The following is a 24,302-nucleotide window of genomic DNA, read 5'->3' as shown; positions in this document are numbered from 1 at the left end:
GGGCCCATTTTCCCCCTAATTTTTTAATTTTTTTTTAAAAAATATATATATATTAGCAAAAGCCTTGTTATTAGTTAACACCCTACATTCAGCATATTTATATTTTCCAATCCGCATGCAATTTTACCTCTCTTAATTCAAGTTACAAAATTTAATTCTACAACTTTCTATATAATTTTCCATCAATTTAAATAATTAGTATTAACATAATTACATCAATACAATTTCATGGAAAATTGTATGTCTATTTTTCCGTTCAAGATTCTCAATGGAAAAAAAATTATTTTCAACCAAACTCAAACGATTCATCTACTGTAATATTGGCAATGAGCAATTTTATTTTCCAATATTATTTTTATCGGAAGGTTATACTTCAATTCGTATATATATATATATATATATATATATATATATATATATATCGGAAAATTAGGGTTTGCGTAATCGAATGTATAATTGTTATACAAAAGCAATTTCATTTGTTATGTATAGGAAAGTTGTGTATTGCCTAAATTAAAAATAAAATTATGAAGGCCCCCTTTTAATATTAGAACAGGGCCCCTAAAATTATTGCTACGGCCTTGTATTTGTCACGTCACTTAAACTTGTGGTGACAATTAACTTAACCCTCCTCAAACAAAAAGAGAGGAGCTAGGTAGGTTTAAATACTAGTAAAAGATTTCGTTCTCCTTTCTTACTCGTACTCATATTTGTTTTCTTTTCACTCCATTTCCGACATGGCCTTTGGGTAGCTCTTGTGTCTATGTTACCTAGGCGACAATCGAGTAACCCGCCCAATTAAAAGAAACAGTATGCAAACGAGATGAGCCCGTAAGACTCAAAATAAAGAACCCAGCTTTCATTCATAAACCCTACTTGCCTTGATTCATCTTTCTTCTCAGGTTCTCCCTCACTTTCTCTCTCCTATAATCTGCTACATTTCAGATTCATTTTTTTTTTCTTTCAAATTTTACTAAATAATTACATTATTTTGCTTCATTTAGGGTTTCAATTTCAGCAGAAATGGCGCCCCCTGCGAAAGGTATTATTTTTCCGTATCTAATCAATTTCTAGTTTTCCATTTTTTTTGGCCTTAATTGTTGATTGTGTAGGAATACATGAATTTTTTGATTATATTTTGTTAATTGTTGATTTATGGTCTTATGGATATATAACAATATGAATCTAGTTTGAATTCATGTTGAATTTGGTTATAATAATGAAAATTTTCATCTTGTTATTGTAATTCTGCTTTTAAAAGCTTAATGTTGTTGATAATTTATGGTCTTATGCTAATGTTAATGTTTTTAGGGATTATTAGAATGTATGTTGTTTCTTTGATCAACTAAACTTTGGATTAGACAATTCGTGGCCTTTTGTGAATTCATTTGATTCTAGTTTTTCTTTAGGTTTTTTTTTTTTTTTTTTTTTTTTTTTTTGATTTTTCTTTCACTTAAATCATTTGTTGATTATATTTTTGGTAATGTGATATGGCAAAATAGCGAATTGAATGTTGAGAAATGAGATTATGAGAATGAAGGTTGTCATTAAGGTTCTCTCTACCTTTGGGATTGAAAGATTGAATGTGATAGAGGGATAAAATGGTTTTAAATGCAAACTTTGATATGCTACTCTTGGGTTTAATGCTTTTTTTTTTTTTTTTAACTGTTGCTTAATATTTTGTCATGTTGGTTGTTGATGGATTACATTATTTTAGTTTGAGTGAGTAATTTTGGTTTAGAAAATATTAAATTGTTCTACCATACGAAGTATTTGATTGCCGTACTAATTTCTATTCCTAGGGATTAGTCCCTTTTGCTTAATTGAGAGTTGGTTAACTAAGTATCACTCTTGACTCTGTAAGAGCATTCAGTGATTGTGTCAATCTGACGTATGCCATGTTATTGGAGCTAATTCTTGGTTGTTTTTTTTAATTTGAGTACCGATATTTAATCAGTTAGTAAGTGATGGGAAAAATTCTTCCTTGATTGTACAGTGCATTGCTTAATCCTGCTAATTTATTAGATATTCATGCAAACTCTGTTTCCAGTTTTCAATTTTGTTTAGTAATTTATTCTTCAGTTCCGGTGAGTTGCACATATGGATCTGTTACAAAACTGTTTAGCTGTGTAGAATTGTATAACGTCTTTAAAATCCTAGAAGGATACCTGACATCAGTTATCTGTCAGACGTAAAGAAGGCTGATCCCAAGGCACAGGCCTTGAAAGCTGCTAAAGCTGTGAAATCTGGCTCAAGTACCTTGAAGAAGAAGGCCAAGAAGATCAGGACCAAGGTTACTTTCCATAGGCCAAAGACATTGAAGAAGGATAGAAACCCTAAGTACCCTCGTATTAGTGCAACACCAAGAAACAAGTTGGATCATTACCAGATACTTAAATATCCCTTGACCACTGAGTCTGCAATGAAGAAGATTGAGGACAACAACACCTTGGTTTTTATTGTTGACATCCGTTCTGACAAGAAGAAGATTAAGGCTGCCGTCAAGAAGATGTATGACATTCAGGCCAAGAAAGTGAATACCTTGATCAGGTGAATATTTTCTGCCAATCAAATTGTTGCTCTTCACTTCATATCATTATGTGTTTCCTTAATGTTGTGTTTCGATTCTCTCTTTACTCATAAGTTTAACTGTGTGAGACTAAGACATATTTTCTACAGAAAGAACTTATATTCCTCATTAATCACGAGGTTGAAAGAATTGCATACTGTTACCCTGTTAGATATAGTTTTCTCGTGGCACTGATTTTTTATAAATGGCAAACTAATTACTTGAAACTCAAAGGCAGCCATAAATTGAACAGTGTAGTGCCATGATGCCATCCTTGCAGTTTTTATAATCCTGCTTGCTGATTTTTAGCTTGTAATTTACTATTGATTAGGGTTTACTAAAAGTTTCCTGTGATTCTAATTGTTATTTATAATTTCCTATTTGCAGGCCTGATGGCACCAAGAAGGCATATGTTCGTTTGACACCTGACTACGATGCCCTGGACGTTGCAAACAAGATTGGAATCATATAGTTTGTATTTTGTTCCATATTTGTTCAAGTAGATGATCTCTGACATTTTTGATAGGAACATACTCAGTAGGAAAAATATTAAGTTTTGTTTGATGTTGCTGTGCAATGCAGTAGCCTATGTTCTTATGGGTGCCATTATTTGCATTTTAAAGGATGTGTCTGTATTTCAAAATAATAGTATATTTTTGGAATGCGTTTTGGTTCCTAAACATATGGGTTCATCTACCAAAACTTGAAAAAGAGCCTTCTCTCCAGCATTGATCTTGATTATGGCTGATAAAAATTCAGTGTTGCTAGTACAACAGGGTTTTCTTGTGCTGCTGGCTATACAAAACATAGTATGAAGTAAAGGAGCCACAACAATGTCTCATGAAGGATATTATTACAACTTAGAAAATAATCGTTAACTATGAGTGTTATTGATTGATAATAAACACTAACCTGAGACTCCAGGCAAGAATCGAGCTTAGGTTCGGTGCCTATACGAAATAATCAATATATTTAAATTCTCCTCTCATGGCTCTATTTAACCAAGAAAAACAACTAATTCAATTATGAGACAAAGTTCTTAAGCAAATACACAATGTAAGAAGCTCGCTTTGTATCAATTAAATCAATTCCATGAAATCCAACATCAAAATGAGCCTCAACTTTTGCACCACCATTGATCAACATGGTCACAAATTCTTGTTGCCTATCAATCATTGGATCCATACTAAATCCAATAACCAAACACCTTCCTAATTTGCTTATCTTATTAATTATGGTAGGATCCTTCATAGGATTACAATACTTGTGATCTTTATTTGCCCCCTTAGGCAATGCTAATTCCCAAAACAAATCCCAAACTGGCAATGGACATAACTCATCACATGCATACTTCAACTCCGATTTTGTCCTTCGATTTCCACTAAACATAGGTTGGTTCAGGACTATTCCAGAGATTGATAAAGGACTAAGATCAACATCCATGGCCATGACGCGTGTGTTATATGCTATATTCGCGCCATTCCCCCTCCCAGCTACATAAAATCTTGAGAAGTCTCCAAACTCCTTTAGCCATTTTTCTCCATTGGGATCCATCAATTGTTGTCGTACCCAAAAGAGTAAATCCATCGCGTCTTCATATGGTGCTGGTAGTCTATGCTCTGGTGCTAACCGATATGATAAGGATATTATTATGCAGGGAAGATCCCGGGCAACCTGTCCACATCTTTCATGACTGAAAATATCACCCACCTTATAATCAATCCACCCCCCATGATGAAAATAGGTCACAATGGGAAGTCTAGCAACACATCCATCATTTGCTGGTAATTTAGTGGGACAAAATATTCTAGCCCATACATTGTTTTCTTTGTTTATTGTTACATCCTTGGATGCCACTACTTCTCCTACACCAGGGTTTGGATTTGCTTCTATTTGAGGGATTTTATTAAACCGGCTTAGCGTGCCATCATCATTTAGAGAGATCTTAAGGTGTTCATATGGGTTGAATTTTGACATGATTAATGACACAATAACTTAATAGTATCAAATGATTAATATGTTAATTAATATTCTATGATCATGTTTTTCTATTCCATTCTCCTTCTATAGTTGCATGATTAATTTGTTAGAAGGTTGGGCTTGCTTCACGGATTAAATGATAGGAAGCCACAAAATAGCATGACTAATAAATGAATATTAGTCTAAATTTATGCTGCCCATTTTATAGGATAGGATTCTTCTAATTTCTAGAAGTTTTCTAATAATATGGAGTCTTGTTTACAATTGTGTATGCTTTTAATATAGTGATATATAAGTACTTCGTATGTAATTATGTTATGTACGGGGGTAACATACATAACACTTCACATTAGTTAGTAGATCAAAATATCAAATCACTCATTCAGTAAAATTCGTTCAAAAGTCACTTATATAGAAGTATAGGCTTTATGACTTAGGAGAGCCACACCTAGAGAGTAGAGACTCACATCTCAATATTGCAATAGAGCAATGCACATAATGCTCTCGATTACTACATTGATTTGTGTGGTTTAATTTGTATACTTTATTGGTAAAGTATAATACGAGTATCTGTAAATAATAACAGAGACTGATATCGAAGTCATGTAACCCATATTGATAAGTGTTCATACATAATTTATATCCATAAAACATTTAATCACACAAATTTGGAACCCTACATAATAGATCTAAGAGAAACATTAGACCCAACAAAGCTCTTAACTTTATCAAGCAAAGCTTGAGCCTTTTCAGGTACAAACAACTCCACAGCATGGTATCCTCCTTCATCAAAATCAGCCACCACGCGCACTCCACGTGACTCTAACATCTTAGCAAATTCCTTCTGCCTGTCCACAAGTGGGTCCCCTCCGTACCCGTTGACCAGGACCCTTGGTAGCCGTCCGATCTTATCAGTGTAAGCGTTCTCAACCATTGGATTGCAGAATTCATGATCACGGTCAGTACCAACGGGCAGGGCAAGTGACCACATAACATGATTAGCTGGTAAAGGAACGATTTTGTCATCGAGTAGTCTTAATTCTGAATCTGTTCTTTCTTCTCCTCCAAAATATGCTTGGTTTATTATTAACCCTTCTATCTTCATTGGTGATAGATCATGATCAAATGTTCGCAAAGCTGCATATACATCGATTTATCATAGGTTATGAATCAGCAACTAAGTTAATTAACATGTACATCTGATTGTAAGTTATGCACGACTTCCCCTAAAAAAAAAAAAAAAGAAAAAAAAAAAAAAAGTTATGTACGATTTTTGTGCATCCTAAAATAACAAGTCATGTTAAGACGTCATAAATTGAATTTTTTTTCATGTGTAATCTTATCCTGATGTATACTCTTGACAATAGAAATGTGACTACGTTGGGTGGATAACTAAAGATGTAAATTTATACATAGAAGGATATTTGTGATTATTCCTTAAAATTGATCAATTTAATCAAATATGACCATTAATCACTAAAAGTGACATGTGTGAACAATTATTGTACAATATGAAACTATGAGCCACCATATGATTATTTATCAAAATTAATTGATCTATGTAGTACAAAGTATATATTTTCATGATGATTAAACTTGTCAATTTCTAAATCAACCCAATCATAACCCAACCCGACCCGATTCTAAACCCGACCCAACCAGACCCAAACGGTTCAAAATCGACTTAAGTTGGCCCATTTATCATAATTTGTAATGAACTAATGATCCAAGCAATCTAAATCACTCGAATCTAATGACCCAAACAACCTGAAATTTGACTTGAACCCGACCCATTAACCCGAATTGACAGGTCTAGATTATACCTTAGATTGAATATTTATTTGTGGATCTATTTTACTTTATCCACCCACACGCGCGCACACCCACACATTAAAATAATGTTACTTGATAGCACAGTGAGATTATAAAACAAACCTGCATGGTAAGTAATATTGCCACCAGAACTACTGCCCATGAGAAAACAACGCCCAAAATCAGCACACTCCTTCAACCAAGGATCACTTCCTTCTCCACCACTACTACAGCTCACAGCTTGATCTCGGACCCACAAGATAGCCTCAACAGCATCATCATAAGCAGCAGGAAGCCGATGTTCCGGCGCCAATCGATATTCAACAGACACGAATACAGCAGGTATAGCAGCTGACATACGGTTGCAGGACTCATGAAAGAACACAGTTCCAGCAGAGTAAAACACAAAACCACCCCCATGATAGTATATTATAACCGGCAGCTTGTTCGATGAGTCGATTTCTGCAGGTCTGAAAATGCGAAGGAAGGTGTTCTTGGTTTGATCAAGGGGAACATCCTTAGAAATCACTGTAAAATTTTGATTAGTTTCAGGGTTACTGTCCTGTTTTTCTTCTTGCTTTAGTTGTTCAGTGGTTGGTACTAAGATTGTAGGGGTAAGTCTGGTAATTGTGCCATCTGGGTTTGGGGATATTTTCAGGAATTTGTACGGATCCATTTTTGGATTATTTGAAAAGGATATAAAATAAAATATTAAGGATTTTCTGAAGTCTGAAATGTATAATGTGAAAGTGTAAAAGGTTGGTTTTAAAAGCAGAGTTTTGAGGCATTGAATGAGAGGTAGGTTGGGAGGAGTTGTGCCACATTTTGAGCATTGTGACAAAGGCAGGTATAACCAACTTAATGTGCATTCAATTAATCGATCTACCAGGTATTTACTATATTGTACCGTTCGTGACTGATTGTGCTATGTGTGTATAGATCAGTCTCATAGGACTATGATGTATATAGATTAATTTCATCCCGAAACTTCTATATTTAAGACTTTATTAGCAAAGCTAGTTTGACTCCCACGGATTGATTAGTTGAATATAGCTATAGTACCATGGTGGTAATTTAAGTACTCCGTATAATAGACTCTTGAGAGTACAATGTAGCTAAACCTCATTATTAACTAGCCGTCAACACAGTTTAGGAAGAAGGCTTTGATCAAGAACAATATTGATCAACACAAATGGACGGCTTTAATTGACAACAATTGACATGTTATAACGCGAGATGGATCATCATTGGTCATTGTACGGTTTAGTTAGTGAAAAACCGGTGGTGTGCTTGACAAACATAATTAACCATTTCTCCTAATTCGATTCCTCCTCTCGTTTAGTAATCGGATGGTTCGGTAACTAAAGATGATACTCACTTATGAATCAGTTGATTGTATCATTTATATGCAAGGGAGCCGTTGGCTGTCCTATTCTGCAATCAAAGCTCAACAACCTCCAATCTGATGACTACCCATCATTTCTGGGTTTGATCCTTCACTTTGCATTAAATTGGTTGCCGTTATCATATAGGAGTCGGAGTTATAGCACTGCCACTGCCACTACGCATTGGACAGTTCACCTTCCAACTTGCCAGTTAAGTATCTAACCAAATCTCTCTAACAAATTATACTCCATAGTGAACTAAAAACAATGTCCTACGGATGTTATGGAGTAAATTGTACTCCAAAAAAAATATTCATTCTACGTTGGCAAAGTTCCTAAAACCGAATACGGAACTTGTAATATGGAGTACTTATGTGTTTTAAACTTGTAAAATGGAACTGGTGTTTCAGGTTTTGGTTTCGAAACCATAAGTTTCAATTCAGTTCGAGTTTCAATTCCGGATACCTTGTACTTTGCTCACCCCTTCATGGAGTTATAGAGTGGAAAAGTTCATGTTTCCATAGTACTAATCAGAGAATCAACATACTACAGTACATCCTCAAAGGACGAAGTTAGAAATTTGTATTGAAGGGGGCCAAAACATTAAACACAAAAGAAAACAAAAATTGGTTGGTAGTATGGAATTATAATTAACAAGTTTAAAAATTATACCTATTGATTAAAGATATACTGCAAGTCCACATTCTCAACTCTGGACCTATAACAGGCTACAGGCATGATGAAATTACCAAGGACAGGCCGCGGTGATCTGACTAATTTCTCACAAGGCCACTACAGATGCAAAAACTCCCATGTGCAATATTTAGACCCACCAAGCACAAACATTGGTCGGCATTGGATAGCCTGACCATACCAAAAGACGACGAATAAAGCACCATAACATATGGAATGTGCCTCACTTGGTGGTCATTCAGATTCAACAAACATTCACCAGTTGAAAGTGAGGGTTAGTTGGGGCCTTGAGGTGGGAGAGAAGGGAGTACACCCAACACTTCCACCAAATTTAATCCTGATATATACTGCTATTGCTACATTGAAATGAAATGGAGTGAAAAAGTTTACTGCATAACATATACACCAGAGACATGAACTTGAGCAGAAACCCGCATATCACAATGTTCAGCATTTCCATGCCTCGAGCCTTATTTTGTGCACTTCCCATGTGAGCAAACCGTAAACCAGAAGAGCTAATTTCCCCCCCTTTTTTTAAAGATGCTTCAACAACCAAGACATTGAAAATAAATTTAATAGCTTCACATATATTACCTAGAAAAGTTCCAAAACCTATCCTGCTGTAATTAGAGGAAGCAGGAAAACAATGCTCCAGGATTAAAATCTACTCGTCTGCAAGGATCTGTTCTATCACAAAACTTCTTTCGCATACAAGGGCTCAAAGGACATACACACAAAAGTTGTTCTTTTAACAAAAACGACAGCCTTAGTTTTAATGAACTCAATTACTTAGCAACATTAAGCACTAGTTAAGTAGCACTAATTCCATTATTTTGGATTAAGCTGCCAAATACATGTTACACTAGATTCAATAATGTTTCAAATTTTGCACTGAATGAACAGCCCAACGTATTTACTTTGATTACTACAGTGTCAGAATCAGTTAGCAGGGCAAGCAGAAGGAAAAAGGGAAGGGGGGGGGGGGGGGGGGGGGGCAGAAACTCATAAAGGCAATCAACATCAAGCAACAAATGTCACGGATGATGACTTTATTGTCATTCTAGCACTGTATCAACAAAGACTCGAAATTTCAAGGGTAAAAAATCTATAAAAAAGATAAAAAAAACAGTGATCTGAATTCATCAAGTTTTCTTGCGTTAAAGATAAATAAAGTTCGCTATACAAAAATTAGCAGCAATAAGATTCACCAGCAGTAGCCACATAAGTAATGCTGAAAACAAATTATTCTTTAATAACTATGTCTGTCCTGTTAAATATTCTGTAGTTAATCCCAAGTTTCATATTTTGACCAGAAAGTACAGTTCAAGACTTTAAGTTTACGCTAATGAACGCGAATAAGACGTTTATGGTTATCTAAATTAGCAAATGTGGGTCCAAATTGAACCATGTAACTAACATGATTGATATTGTAGCACAAAGGCTATCAGACAGAAAGAAAAAAATCGAAAAAACAGCAGGGCCCAATTGGTTTTGGTTATATATAAAAAGCAAGTTACTCAATTACAACTCCTCCTGCACTAAAAGATATGTGCTTGATGATTATGTCTTAACCACTTGGAAAGTGAAAGGCAGTAACTTTACAGTTTACACTCACAAAAATGCATGGGATTCCTTACACAAATCAACCCCTAATCATGGCTTTCTAGATAAAAGTCAAATTACAATGAGATTACTACTTTAGAAGTGCAATAGAAACAGTGCCAATAAGCAAAGTAGAAGTTATGGGTTGAAATCAAGGAGGATTTTCGACTTTTTTACGATTTCCTTGTGTTATTATCTACAGAAGATGACTACATTGAAAAAATGTCATACACAACAACAGTTCATTCTATTGTCAATTAAATGAAACTCGACATTAGATTAAAAAGAAATCGAGCTACAATTTAAGCAAAACTCACCGAGCCTTCTTCCTTGACTTGAAGGGAAAATTTGAAGGCGGTGATGGAGAAAATTCAAACGGTAAATGGGGTGGCTCGGCCTCCCCGGTTAACATTTCTACTATCTCTTTCATGTTAGGCCGTTTACAGGGTGATCTCTGTAAACAGAGGAGTGCAATTGTGATACATAGCATTGTTTGGTCTTTATCCAATGACTGTATTGAAGAGTCTACAAGGTCTAATAGCTTGCCATTGTAAGCCAACTGTCTAGCCCATGAAACCAAATTCGCCCTTTCGAATTCTGACATCGGAGAAGCCAATACTTGCAATGGCCGGCGGCCTGAAATAATGACCAATACCAAAACACCAAAACTATACACATCACACTTTTCTGATAACTGTCCACCTCCACCATACTCAGGAGCAATATAACATACTGTCCCTCTCATACTAGGCGTGCTACTAATCCCACCACTTTTCGGTATCTCCCCACTAGCCCAATCTTGACTATGTTTCCGGCCACCACGAAGCTCGCCACTCAATCCATCTAACCACCAATCAATACTCCCTAAGCTACCTCTACTCTTCCTCCTTTTCTTCCTCTCAGGAGCAACAAAATCCTCATCCCTTTGCCACCACAATTCACCTCCACTACTCGATTTAACCCCCGTCTTCTTCTTCTTACCATTACATTTACTTTTCTTAGTCAATTCCTCACAAAACTCCTCCTTCCACCACTCCCTTGGCCTCCTACTCTTCTCCCTCTTCCTCCTAAACTTATCCTCATCCATCGAAACCCGCCACCAATCCAACCTCTTCTTCTTCACCTTCTTCCCCTCAACTTTCTCCCCAACAACATTCACATCACCACTACCATTACATCCTAAACCAGCAACAATCCCTATCCCTCCTCCAATCAAATCAGAACTCTTAGGCCTTTCCTTCTTAATCTCACTCCCAATCCACTCCATCACATAATCCTTCACTCGGCCCGACTCCGATCCACCAACACCGCCATTTCCTCCCCCACCACCATTATCCTGTTTCCACCACCAATAATCCCTCCCTGACCCCCCACCACCATTCTTCTTCTTCCCACTCTCAACACTCATCTTATCCACCAAACTCTCAGGCAAACTACTCGCTCTTTCGAACCCGTCCGATGGCGACGCCATCACATTACTCCCCACCGTAGTCGGCGACAACTCCACCTCCACCGTCGTAACCACACTCTCCGTCTCAACAATTGACCCAATTTCCTCCTCTAATTTCCCCACCTTATTACCCTCCTCCTCATCATCATCATCATTACCCTCACAATCATCATCATCAATCTCAACCAAAACCCTAGAATCATCCTCTCTCTCTTTCTCAACCCCATCTAAAATCGTAGCTAACCCAAAATCCCCCAATTTCGCATTGAAATCTTCATCCAATAACACATTACTAGGTTTAACATCACCATGAACAACAGCAGTTGGTCCACAATTATAATGCAAATAATACAAAGCTCTAGCAACATCAAGTATTACCTTATACCGTTTCTCCCAAATCGAAAGTTCTACACACTTGCAATCTAGAAGCTTCTCCTGCAAGCTTCCATTCACCATTAATTCATACACCAGAAGCTTCCTCTCTCCTCCGCCACCATTAACACCACTTTCTCCGGTGAGAACTCGCCGTCTTCCGCCGCCGCAAGAGTAACCCAGAACTTGAACCAGAAACGGCGATCCAACGGTGGAGATTACACGATTCGCGAGAGAAATCTCGTTGTGAAACTCACGTTCACCTTGGATAGTTCCAGAAGTTTCCATAACTTTCACGGCGACATTCTCGCCGGAGTTCGGGAGTGTAGCACGGTAGACGGAACCAAACCCACCTTGTCCGAGACGATGAGAGAGTGAGAAAGAGGAGGTTGATTTTCTGAGGAGAGAGAAAGAGAATCGCCGGAGCTCCGGCGGAGTTTCTCGCCGGCGGTGAGCTTCTCTCTCCTCATCAAACGGAGTCGTACGGCGGCTCAGAGTGAGTTTCCGGTATAGAACAACGATAATAATAACGACGGTGAAAACGACGGCGCCGGCGACGACAATGAGAGGGATAAAGTGACGGGAGATAGCATGGTGCGGCGGTGAAGGTTGCCGGGATGGCATAGTTGTAAATAAAACGAAGTTTAAGGGTAGAAGTTAAAGATGAAGTCGGAGTAAAGTCATCGGAAGTTTGAGCTAAAGAGTGAAAATATTTTAGAAGAGAGAGAGAAAGATTAAAGTGACGGGAGTAGGAGGGTGGAAAAATGGTGACAGACGGAAGAAGTTATTGTTACGTTGTGTCTGGCATTGGATTCTAGCTTTATTATTTTGCGGGAAGGTGGTAATGGTGGTGGAGTATTTAATGTGATTTTTGGAAGGTTTTGACTTGATTTTTATTTTTATTTTTTTTAAGAAAAAAGAAGAAGTAATTTTTAAAGAATATTTTTTGAAAAGTGGGTGAATCAACACTATATTCTGGACTATATTTTGAAATAGAATTGACTATTAACTGAATATATTGTTCTTTAATTTGTCTATTACCTAATTTTTGGAATTTTCATTGGTTTTTTAGGGACAAATTTAGAAAATGGATTTTTTGATACAATACAAGATGTAATAAATATAAGAGAGATTTTATTCCATATATTTTTTGTGATAAAATGTAGTGTAACAAAATCTTGCAGTGTAAATTTTATATCTTTAAATCTAAAAAAGGATCATTAGTATAATACTATAATGTGTCAACCATAATTAACAATTATTAGATAGAATTGAAACTTACTTATCAAGTGGTGGCATGAAACACCAAACACTACACATTTGGTCATGTTCATGCTTACTTTCCCTAAGTTAACAAACTCGTCTATAAAGATCATTTTTACTACTATTATAACTAGTCATACATCGATAGAAATGAAAGTATAAAACTTTATTAATAGTATTGTATTTCGGTAGAAATTAAGTGTTTATTTGGTTGACAATAACATAAAAAAGGTTAAATTCTCACCATAACTCATTTGATATGTACTAATAATCTCTCGAGCTAACACGAGACGGTCATATAGGAGTCTAAAGCCAAATTTAACCTAATGGTCTTATAAGCAAGATTAATTTGGTGATTGAATTATGATTAGTGTAGTATAGAATGGCACGCTCCAATGAGGTAGCAGAATTGCAGGTGGGTAGACTTTTGAAAAAATCACGTGATAAACCTTTAAAGTTTAAACAGGTCAAAACTGAAGTATTCCAACACTACCTTTAGTTTGACAAAATCTACAAGACTTTTGATAATATTAAGGCGTATAACGCGCTCCAAGTATCGCGTGTAATAACGTGCTTTGTAATTTAGCATTTGTCGTGTTAGTTTTTGGAGTTATACGATGATTGTGAAATATCAGTGGAAATTGTGCCAACTTGCATGTGCCCAGTGGATGAATTTGCAAGCATAACCCATGAACTATGTTTAATTCAATTGATTTACATGCCATTTTTAAATAAAATTATTATGGTAAGTGTCCTATTAGGTTGAAATATTTGCCTAATATAGATTTCTTCAAAGGATAGCTTTATTTTCAATGTAAAATACAAATTTTTACCACTAACGTAAGCAACTAAGCATTACTTTTTTAATGAAAAATTTTATTAATAAATAAAATTTGTCCCGTGTCTTTCCAAACATTTAAACTTATCTCAATTGATTTTGTTCACGACGTTTTAAGATTTTATAAAATTGTAAAATACGGAGTAAAAGCAAATGAGTTTGAAGACTATTTTATTTAATTTTTTTTCTCCCACTATATTAATTGATGGATTTAGAATGAAGAGAGACAAAGGGTAACCATTAGTCCATATGTCAAAAATATTATGGAGTATTTTTTTTTCCATTTGTTATTCTATTATTTAATAATATTGATGATGCACTAAATATATGCATATAAAATTTTGAATATTACAACATGATATTTATAATAATGACCCAGAGTATCCTTCGTACACACATTAATTTAAATATAAAACAGAAGTAAAATGACAAGAGCTATAAAAAATAATGGTAAAAACATAATAATAAGAATTTTGACTTAAGAAAAGATGCTACTCGTAATGGTGCAGCAAAAACAAAAGTAAAAGGGGTGATGATGATGGACAAAAACTAGAGAAGAGAGACAAAGTCGAAAAGCAAAGATCCAAAACTACGTACTATTTGAAGATACCTTGATATTGATATTGATACTCGTTTTGAAATTGAATCCTAAAAGACAATAATAGTATGGGATATGACAGCCTATATTATACTACAGTACGAGTACTACTCTTATGGTTTTATTTGATTCGTCTACACTCTATCCCATCTTATGTTTCAATGTCAACTTTCAGAGTACTCCCTTTCTGTTAACCTTTCTCGTTTCATAAGGAGTGAGTATTCCTTCCTTCCATCTTATCGGGCGACACACTAGTTTTAATGCAAAGATATTACGTAGTAGATTAAATTATAGGGTTTATAAATAATGCGGTAACAGAATTAATTTACTCGTATTAGAGGAATTATAAACGTAGCTTAGGAGAGAGAATTGGTTTAAAATGCAATCCTCATACTTTGTGGAAAAAGAAAGTGTGTCACTAAATTCGTGAGGGATTATTGTGCCAGGCCGGAGCTTTGCGCACCAGCCCAGCTCATACCGAACACTAGTTGCAACCATTATATTACCATTACTTCTATGGCCTGAATCTGCTGTTATTAAGCTGTTGCAAATCCAATTGCCAGAACCTAATTGAAATCATTAGTTTATGTTGACATGTTGTGCTACTAAAATATACCTTCAACACAATCTTATGCTAGAGCCAAGTATTGAAACTCTTGCAAAAAATGTACTAGGCAAATTTAGGAGCCTCGGTTTAAAAACAGATCTCCACAATCAAGTCCAGCAAAAGTTAATACTTTGAATAATTTCATATTATACATATTATTGTTCATTTTTCATGCACCATAACAGGGGGTGGATAAAAAAAAAAAAAAAAAAAAAAAAAACCCGAAAAGTATATGTTGAAGAAAGTTCTGTGCAACAAATGCTAAAAATTCCTATTAACATTTTAAAAAACTATTACAAAAAAATAGAAAGAAGCTAAAATACACACTGGTCAAATTCACCTGAAAACTACTGATTCTATCTGCAAACAACTACTGGGATTTCATGCTGCCGTTTTCCTGGCTCAAAGGTGTAGTTGAGCCACTCCTCCTGCTAGCAGAATGCCCAGTAATTGTCCTCCCCATGAATCTCCCAGCTTTGCTTAGGCCACTTCCCACGGCTCCAAAGCCTGAACCAACAAGACCAACGCCAGCTCCAACACCAGCTCCAACACCGCTTCCCACCATTCCGATTCCAGATCCAACAAATGATGCCGCTCCATCAAGTGCATCCACAGTGCTCCCAATGACACCAGCTTCCTTCATCTTCTTTTTCTCCTCAGCCATCAATTTCTCCGCTTCCAAGGCAGCTAGTTGCTCTTCTTTGTTAAATGGATGATACATCACCTAAAGATAGATCAATACATAAATTCTCATTAATTCCTAGAAATATCACATTTTGCTGGGTAGTCAACCAACCTCTCCGCTGCCGAAGCTTCACGTGTAATTTTTTTTAATAGTTTAATACACCATAGGATATTGAAGCAGCTAGCAGTTTCATCATTAATACATGCCATAAAGGATTGGTAGCTTAAATTAAGAATAACTAGTCATGCATAACAAGGCAACATGAATTTCTAATGCGGGGAAGTTAAATGGGATTGTAAATATCTATGAACTTGGTGATATAGGGGAGAAAAAACAAAAAGGTGATACCGAGAAGAGGACAATGGACATCTAGTATTCAAATTTTAGGATCACCACTTTCATACCCAGAGGACTAGACATATAGACATATCATTGTGCCCCCAAAGCATGCAAGTGAACACCTAAAAGCATGTACCAACTTATCATGTAAACCCAACACTGCATCACTAAATAATTACTCAAAACACAATGGTAAATGTCCTCTTCCTCTCCCCAATCACCACACAACCACCCCATATCCCCACTTGGCTGCCCGCTGCCGCATACCCGCTGCCGCATAAGCCCCTGCACCCACCTGGCCACAATCCTACCCCAACTCTTAAAAAAGAAGAAATATCCATATACACAAGCTGCATCATGTCAACCATGCAATTTAACTCACAAATATAAAAAACGAATAGAATCAGCACAAGTGTACATGCAAAAATCAACTGTCAAATTAAAGAGCCATAAAAGTAAACAAAAGAATAATTAAGTATATTGTGCACCTTGAGTGTTATAGTTCCTCTGTCCTTCTTATCTTTCACCTTAGTCATATCAAGTGACGGTGTCAATCTTAGCTCAACTTCTTTAAGACTATCAGGTTCCAGATCAAAGAGAGGCAATTTTGTAATGCCAAGTTTCTTATCTTGCCCAATATCCTTGTCAAATACCTGCATGAGGAAACGAACCACTCCCCATTATTTATAGCAATTGTCGATTCCGTTTACAAAGTTAAAAATAGTCTACCCATCAGCTCAAGTTTACTAAAACCAAAATTTTTACAGTTTTTAAGATGCTAATTGCAGGTAACATGTTGCCCTATTTTAATGAACATCGACCAATGTACAATTTACATCATTGCGATAATGAATATTAAAACTAATACAAAGTTCATACTTCAAAACTTAAATGCAACCAACACCAAAATTAGGACCCAAGAGCAAGTTACCATGGAATGAGAAAAGGCTGTCAAAGCAAGATGTACCATTGTACCAACATTTAACGTCAACAATAGTTTTGAATAATTTCAATAAAGCTTGAAACGGGTTAGCTAGAAACCTTGCAAGAACTTGAGCTATCTTATATAACAACATAAAATCACATTTTGTCAATATTTAAGGTTTAAGCAATAAAATTACAAAACAGTGAACCATTACTATTTGTCAATATTTAAACTCAACGGTGTATCTCAAGAGGAGTTTTATATGGGGCAGTAGCACACGGAAAGCAGAATGACAAAAACTCACATAAAAAGAAAGTGGAGATGGAAGGAGGAAATTCAAACCTCAATTATAAGTGATTGTGTCTCCTTGTCCTCTGCAATCACTTCAAAAGTTTCATTCCAAACTGGATTGAGATTGTCTTCGACAACCTTTGTCTTAACCTTAAAAAGTGGACGAATATGCACAACTGTATAGGGATCTGACTTCCCAATTAATTCCTTATTCTTCAAATCATTGGCTTTCACAACTGTCACGGTCAACTTGCCTTGGGGTTTAAGCTCCAATTCACTGCAGAGTAACCAGCAATAAGATATAGCTTAATTAAAAGATACAGTGAGAGAATGAGGGAGTGGAGATAAGAGGCCCATGATTAAAGAAAAAACATCAACAATGTGAGAGGGAGATGAAGTAGACTAGTAAAGTTGAATTACTCAATTGACAAAACCTTGCACCACAGTGATAACCTACTGACTATCTGATAGCTTTTCATCAGATAATAACATCATAGAACCAAACAAATTCCCACAATGTAAAAACATATTGCACCACAATGATAACTTACTGACTATCTGATAAAGATGGAAATGAAAGAAATCATAAACAATTAAAACCAATTATTAAGCTGAAAAAACTCAACTAATTCTCAATATGATTCATAATATTCAACTGAGAAAATACATAGCAAAAATGAGACTAGAAGATAAAACGAAAATGAGAGAGGAAACAGGACATATACACGATAACTATTTACAAACGAAAATGAGTGAGGAAAATAAGATAATTCCTAAATCATAATCTTAGTATTAGGAGGCTAGAAGATAAAACCCACATATTAAAGCCTAATATAACTGATTAAAGCAAGATACCTAAATAAGTCCCAAGGCCATGAGGCCCACAACCCAAGAACAATAGATTTTAAATTCGATCTTTAACAATTGGGAAGGAAACAGGACATATACACGATAACTATTCACTTATTCAAAAGGCAAGGGGACTAGATAAAATGTAAGGCTTCTATAAGAGTAAAATTTTCAGGGTATTGGAAAATTCAGGTGAGAGGGTCTTTCCCAATTTAATCACTTAAAAAATAAAAATGAATATTAAGGAAAAATGTGACCCATATAATCATTATATACAATGATTCTTAACGACCTTCAACATAATGACATGCATCATTGCATCTTAGCACATTCTGCCTCAGTTAACTCTCCTCAAGTCCTCCATGCTGGTTTCAATATCTCATGCTGATGTTTCTATCTTTCTTCTCTTTACCATTTAAACTTGCAAGTTATAATATAACCCATAACATTCTTGTCTATTCAAATTTTCATAAACATTAACTTCACGCTTCTAGTCCCCAATAACAAGCTAAGACACCAGAAACAGCTGCAGACACAAGTACCACTATTTCTACTCTTTCAAATGTACTACAAGCCTCAATTGACAACACAGTGAGTTGGTGACAACTATAAATCTAACAGCATAAAATGGGACGATTATCTGGATATATAATGAACATCCGACTTCAGCATCCTCACATTGTAAAATGTACTCAAAGCAAACATGTAAACAGATGGAAAGTAACAGATTAAGATTAAAATTCAAAAAAATCTTTACACCTACAACTTTATTTTAACTATTGCAGGCTCCCATATATAAGCTGAAACAAATCAGGACAATAATAAACTTTTATTACCTTACATCCACTGGAATACCACCAATTGGAACAACGATCCTGTGAGGCCATTGCAGGGTATCAGTTACAATTGTGTTCACTGTATCCTGCACAATTGAACACAAAGAGCATATTCATGCGTTCAAGCTACAGTATCTTCAGGTTAACACTAGGAGTTCATATATACGTTAAAACCGCCAAAAGATCAGATGATAAAGCTTGCTTACATCAATCATGTCAGAAATACCAGGTAGAGCTGTTAGACTCCCACCAACTGCTTTTAGAGTATAATCAATTCGAGGCTTTGGCTGGTCAAAAATAAGACGAGCACCATTCAGTTTACAACCTCCAAAAAAGAATCAATAAAATAAATATACTTTGCAATAAGGCCCAAACAAGATCTATGAAAAAGGAAAAAGAACAGGCTGATGTACATCTGAAAGTAGAGCAACAACAACAGCAGAAATGCAAGGAATCTCTTCGGCCAGTTGGAAAATGACACGGACAACCGTAAAAACTTGAAGATCTTTGAACTGCAACCAGAAACAAGTGATGGCCAAATGAGACAACATTTGGGAATGTAGATGAGCAAGGAATGCAATAAACTTTATGAACCAGGAGAGGAATATAGACGATGGGGAGTAAGGAAGTAATCATTCAAAAAAGGCAGCAACTGACCTGAATAGGAATAGAAGCAACAAGTGCAGCTTCAACACCTATAATGATGTTGGGGTCACCACCCCATCGTAGGTCAATATCCATGACTATTTGACTCTTCTGGAAGCTCTGGACACGTATACCTGCAGTGGTTGAGCAAATGCATGTAAGCGTATTCAAAATAATAAAAATGAAGCAGCTTAACTACACCAGACTAGACAAAGGCGGAGGCACACTTGTCCAGGACTCAAGAAGTGGGTACATAAAGCCCAAAAGAGCTCCCTAACAACATTACCATCACTATCAATTAATCATTTCCTTCAATTGCTATCAATGGAATCGTGGAACTGACAGGATAACAAGCGTACAGAGATAGAACAAACTTCTATACTACAGAAATCAGCAAATTGCTTCCATATGACTGCATAAGTCATCCATGAGGAAGCAATCTTGGACAAATCATTTAAAATTATTCTGACATTTCAACATAATAGCTATATACAATTTTACACATTAGTTATGTCTTAAATTCAATTAGCACCAGCAACAGCAACAATATGTGTCATGCATGATTAGAACTGGAATAAAATTATCTTAAGAAATAACATATCACAAAGTCCCTCCAAATTAAAGGATCAGATGAATGAACAAAAACATACCTTCTATTTTAGGGGCAACAGTACCAAGAGTGAGTTTAGTGAACTTCATTGAAGTAATTCCAGGAGGACGATATTCTTCCAGAAGTGGTTCGACAGACTCCCTTATTATCAGCTCTGCTGCCTGAGAATAATTCAGAAACGCAACTATTTAAAAAAAAAAAAATAAACACATAAAAAGGAAAAAAATAAAAAGAAGAAGAGGAAAGACTTCAGGTTGTAAAAAGGAAAAGCTGACTCTCTCCTTCTAAATTCTGGGCACAAACACCAGAATATCAAAATTCTTTTTCAGAGCTTATCGAAGTTCAGTACACAATTGCAAAGAGTACAGAAATCCAAGTGATAAAAAGCTCCTAAGAATCCTAACACAGTGATCAGCAATAGCCCAATATCTAAAAAAATACCACAACTGCTTTATACTTAGAGCTGTGATTATAATGAAGAACTCATTCCAAATTTACAGAGTTCACACTAACGTCATCCTATCAATCTATCATACAAGATTCAAACCAATGGATGGGACTAGAGCTTAATTGTATATAGCATAAATTGTTGGCCTGCAATTGCTAGGAGCGACATCTCTTGATTTGACAAAACATTAGTACATGCATAGTGTGTAATATTATCACTCAACTGCTTGGTCAATGCTTCAATGCATGGACGGAAAAGAATTCCTCGTGAAAATCCTTTAGACTCGCGAGAATCAAATTTATCAAAAATCATCCAAATAACTGTAAGCTAATCATTCACAAACCATACTCTCCTCCCCCTAACCCAGATATAGAAAAATGAATGTAGGAAAAGAACAAAGGCTTTCATTCATCATCAATTACGATGCATGAAAAAAGTGATTGAACTTACATCGGCTATATATGGCCACAGTTTGTTCAACTGCTTGTTCAACCATTTCACCTGAAAAAACATCAGAAAACATCAAGATACTAAGTCAGCCTGCTTTCAACCATAGAAGTTTTTGTGACATCTCTTCAACGTAAATCATAATCAATGTATAAAATTTCTATCTTCTTAAATTTGCATTTTGATCTTTCTACACTATGTCGATAAGAGTCAGAGATTGAAAGCAATAACATATAGGAGCATAAGAAAAAAAAATGAAAACTTGCATCTATGTTTAAGAGTAAAAGGAGACAAAAGAAGATTATCAAAGTAAGAACCTGCTCAAAAACAGGAAAAGATATCCACTCCGGAAAACTTTCACCACAAATTTTCTTCAACTCTTCTCTGCCAAGGGAGGCAAGAACCTTAATATCAGCTGCCTGCATGACAATGGAAGCAAATACAGAATTACACAAATAGACAATGCCAAAATCCTGACAGCCAAAAATTTAAGAACCTGAACAACATCTAAGTATAATTCTAATCAAGGAGCATCAACAGTCAAAAACAGTTCCACTAAGAAACTAACACAAGTAAATAACGCCAAGAGACAGAATCATGTCAAAAATCCCAGTAAATATATATAGTTTATACCATATAGATGTAATAAACAGATCCAGGTATAAGTTCATAACTAAACCATAAGTAAAGCAAACATTCTGACTCATCAGTCAATTTTTATAAAGGGTTTCCAGCAAGCTATTAAGGGTAGAGGAATTTATCATGCAACCTTAGCAATCACTAGAGAGGTGAAATGTGGTTTAAAAACCACGAGTCCAAGATGCTCTCATTTCATAAAACAACAATCACAACAGAAACCCATAAATTTCCTGCCAAGGCAAGGTTTGGTAAGTCTAGACATTCGCAGTTTCTGCCTTTAATTTGTCAAAAACTATACCTACCTAGAATTGACAATCAACATTTCACGTAGTATGACTAACAAAGAATTGACATGATAGCAAATTCCTTTCATTAAAGAGAGTCCCACTATTCACTACTCAGCTGTCAACTACACCATAAACATAATCAACTAATCCTCTGAACCTACAATGTAGCCCTCTTTCATCAAAGCACGGACTACCTCTCGAACCCCAATACACAGAACAAATTTAGTACTTCACAAATTATTTTATCCAAGTCATAAACCTAGCTATGCTCAAAATAAGTGTGCAAATTTTAACTTTTGGTATGCAGCACAAGAAACATTTTTATCCTAATCCCACAATTCGTTTCACAATAATCAAATAACCATATTGGAAAAACCTCAAATTAGAAAGAAACTAAACAAAACCCAGAAAAAATAGAAGGCTAAATGTTCAGCCAAAAATCAACAATCAACAAAAATATTCAGTAAATTTCAAAAAACCAAAAACCTAAAAAAAAGGAGAGATAAATTAGTCAAGGAGATGAAATTAAACCTTGGCAATTCGTTTATTGCTTCGATGCTGCATCATCCGATGCCAACCAGCCATCAATCCGATCCCAACTATTACACCCAACATCATCCCCGAAATTAAACCCATTTTTCCCACCTATAATTTTCCCTGCAAATTCAGAAAAACAAAAACCCAGAAAAAAAAAATCAAGAAACAAACAACAAATTAAACAAAAATTCAACCAAAAAATCACATCAAACCCAATTAAAAAATACCCAGATGAGAAAAAACAAAAAAATCTCGAGGAATAAAAAAAAAAGGGGAATCAACAATTACAAAATGAGAGATTAATAAGGAGTAATTAAGAAAAAATCAAAAAACGGATCAAAAAGGGTAACTGAAATGGTGTAATAAATGAGAGGGTTTTAAGAGTAATTACTGGGAATTAATATAATTGGAAGAAGACAGAAGTTGATGAGATTTATGGGATGATTTCGTTATCAAAGTGGACCTCAGATTATCTGAAAAACTTGAGATTGAAAAAGGTAGTGAATTTAATTAGTTGATAATTACAAAACAGTAATTAACCCGCTTAAACGATGAAGTTGGAGTTTGTGATTGCCATTAAAAATGTTATCACCCTCTTAAGACAAAATCGTGGCGTAGCGTCAACCTGCAGGAAATGAACACCCGCTGTTTGGGAATTGTTTTCTGTAATAAAAAATGAACACCCGCTGTTTGAATTCTCTTGTATATTGTCTTAAAATCTTTTTTTTTTCCCCGTTTAGCGCTTTTTTGGTCTGGCTAGCTATTTCGTACGACAAGCTGACATATACTAAAATATTGACTAGACAATTCCTAATCAATCGAGTAACCTCGTCCACATTATAATTGATCGGGTAACCCGTGACCGACCGAGTAACTTATGACTACGTAACCCTAGCAACATGTGAAAATTTTTGTATTTCTTTTGCTTGAAATGGTTATTACATAAATGTGTGTTATCTCTAAATGGGTAAGTTCATGTTATTTGATATGGACTAATTTTTTTTTTCAAATAGGGTTTGATTTCTTTTAAATGTGAGCTTCACTTGAGTTGTGTTTATTTTAAGTTGGGTTTGGTTTGATCTATTTATCATTTTGTGTACATTTTATCATTTGATGCATATCAAGAAGGGTTAAGTCAATTGACTTTATGTATGCAGTGTGTGACTTAGCCCTACAATAGATTTACTTTAAATAAATTTGGGATCGATCTAATATAAACTAGTTAGATTTTTTCATTAAAAAAAATACATATTTCGGGCATATTCTCATTGACTGAACTCAGTTGAACTGAACTAAACTAAACTGAACTGAGCTGAGCTGAACTGAACTGAGATGAACTGAGCTGAACTAAGCTGTACTGAACTGAATATTTTATAAGAGAAGGAAATTAGGAACTGAACTGAGCTGAACTGAACTAAACTGAATTTCAACGTAAGAGAACAGACCCTTTGTATTTCTCTTATATACGATCATATTCATGGTGTCTAATTTTCTTATTTTATTATAATAAATATGTACCAATAAAAGATTGACCTAATTTATGATCAACTTACATGCAAATCATTCTACTTCTACCGAACACATTTCATACGCAT

General features: G+C 35.4%; 3 protein-coding genes and 2 pseudogenes across 5 annotated transcripts; 1 reads left to right on the top strand and 4 right to left on the bottom strand.

The window, feature by feature from the left end:
• The first annotated feature begins 783 nt into the window (after window positions 1-783).
• Window positions 784-3,191, top strand: LOC145639512 (large ribosomal subunit protein uL23). Its single transcript, XM_081690770.1, has 4 exons — window positions 784-902; window positions 1,005-1,042; window positions 2,190-2,550; window positions 2,957-3,191. The coding sequence occupies exons 2-4, from the start codon at window positions 1,024-1,026 to the stop codon at window positions 3,039-3,041; spliced, it is 465 nt and encodes a 154-aa protein (XP_081546896.1). The 5' UTR covers window positions 784-902; window positions 1,005-1,023; the 3' UTR covers window positions 3,042-3,191.
• A 401-nt stretch (window positions 3,192-3,592) lies between these two features.
• LOC145640662 (putative carboxylesterase 9 pseudogene) lies at window positions 3,593-4,546 on the bottom strand (annotated as a pseudogene).
• Window positions 4,547-5,120: 574 nt separating this feature from the next.
• LOC145639511 (putative carboxylesterase 8) lies at window positions 5,121-7,078 on the bottom strand. Its single transcript, XM_081690769.1, has 2 exons — window positions 6,485-7,078; window positions 5,121-5,686 (listed from the first exon to the last, which is right to left on the bottom strand). The coding sequence occupies exons 1-2, from the start codon at window positions 7,035-7,037 to the stop codon at window positions 5,226-5,228; spliced, it is 1,014 nt and encodes a 337-aa protein (XP_081546895.1). The 5' UTR covers window positions 7,038-7,078; the 3' UTR covers window positions 5,121-5,225.
• Window positions 7,079-10,269: 3,191 nt separating this feature from the next.
• On the bottom strand, window positions 10,270-12,671 carry LOC145639510 (receptor-like serine/threonine-protein kinase At2g45590 pseudogene; annotated as a pseudogene).
• A 2,701-nt stretch (window positions 12,672-15,372) lies between these two features.
• Window positions 15,373-23,348, bottom strand: LOC145639509 (calcium-dependent lipid-binding protein-like). Of its 3 annotated transcripts, none has more exons than XM_081690766.1 (12): window positions 23,099-23,348; window positions 22,702-22,827; window positions 21,562-21,663; window positions 21,248-21,298; window positions 20,390-20,510; window positions 19,752-19,873; window positions 19,508-19,606; window positions 19,301-19,381; window positions 19,095-19,180; window positions 17,461-17,686; window positions 16,682-16,846; window positions 15,373-15,893 (listed from the first exon to the last, which is right to left on the bottom strand). In XM_081690766.1, the coding sequence occupies exons 2-12, from the start codon at window positions 22,804-22,806 to the stop codon at window positions 15,540-15,542; spliced, it is 1,512 nt and encodes a 503-aa protein (XP_081546892.1). In that variant the 5' UTR covers window positions 22,807-22,827; window positions 23,099-23,348; the 3' UTR covers window positions 15,373-15,539. The 3 variants fall into 3 exon arrangements, with proteins under 3 accessions (XP_081546892.1, XP_081546894.1, XP_081546893.1); XM_081690768.1 differs by lacking the exon at window positions 23,099-23,348 and adding an exon at window positions 22,935-23,083; XM_081690767.1 differs by lacking the exon at window positions 23,099-23,348 and having other exon boundaries at window positions 22,702-22,926.
• Between the last annotated feature and the right edge of the window lie 954 nt (window positions 23,349-24,302).

Source organism: Chenopodium album, chromosome 7 (genome assembly GCF_948465745.1).
Source record: "Chenopodium album chromosome 7, dcCheAlbu1.1, whole genome shotgun sequence".
In the NCBI taxonomy this organism is placed as follows: domain Eukaryota; kingdom Viridiplantae; phylum Streptophyta; class Magnoliopsida; order Caryophyllales; family Amaranthaceae; genus Chenopodium; species Chenopodium album.
The sequence above is the reverse complement of the archived record's forward strand: the minus strand, read 5'-3'. Positions and strand labels throughout refer to the sequence as shown.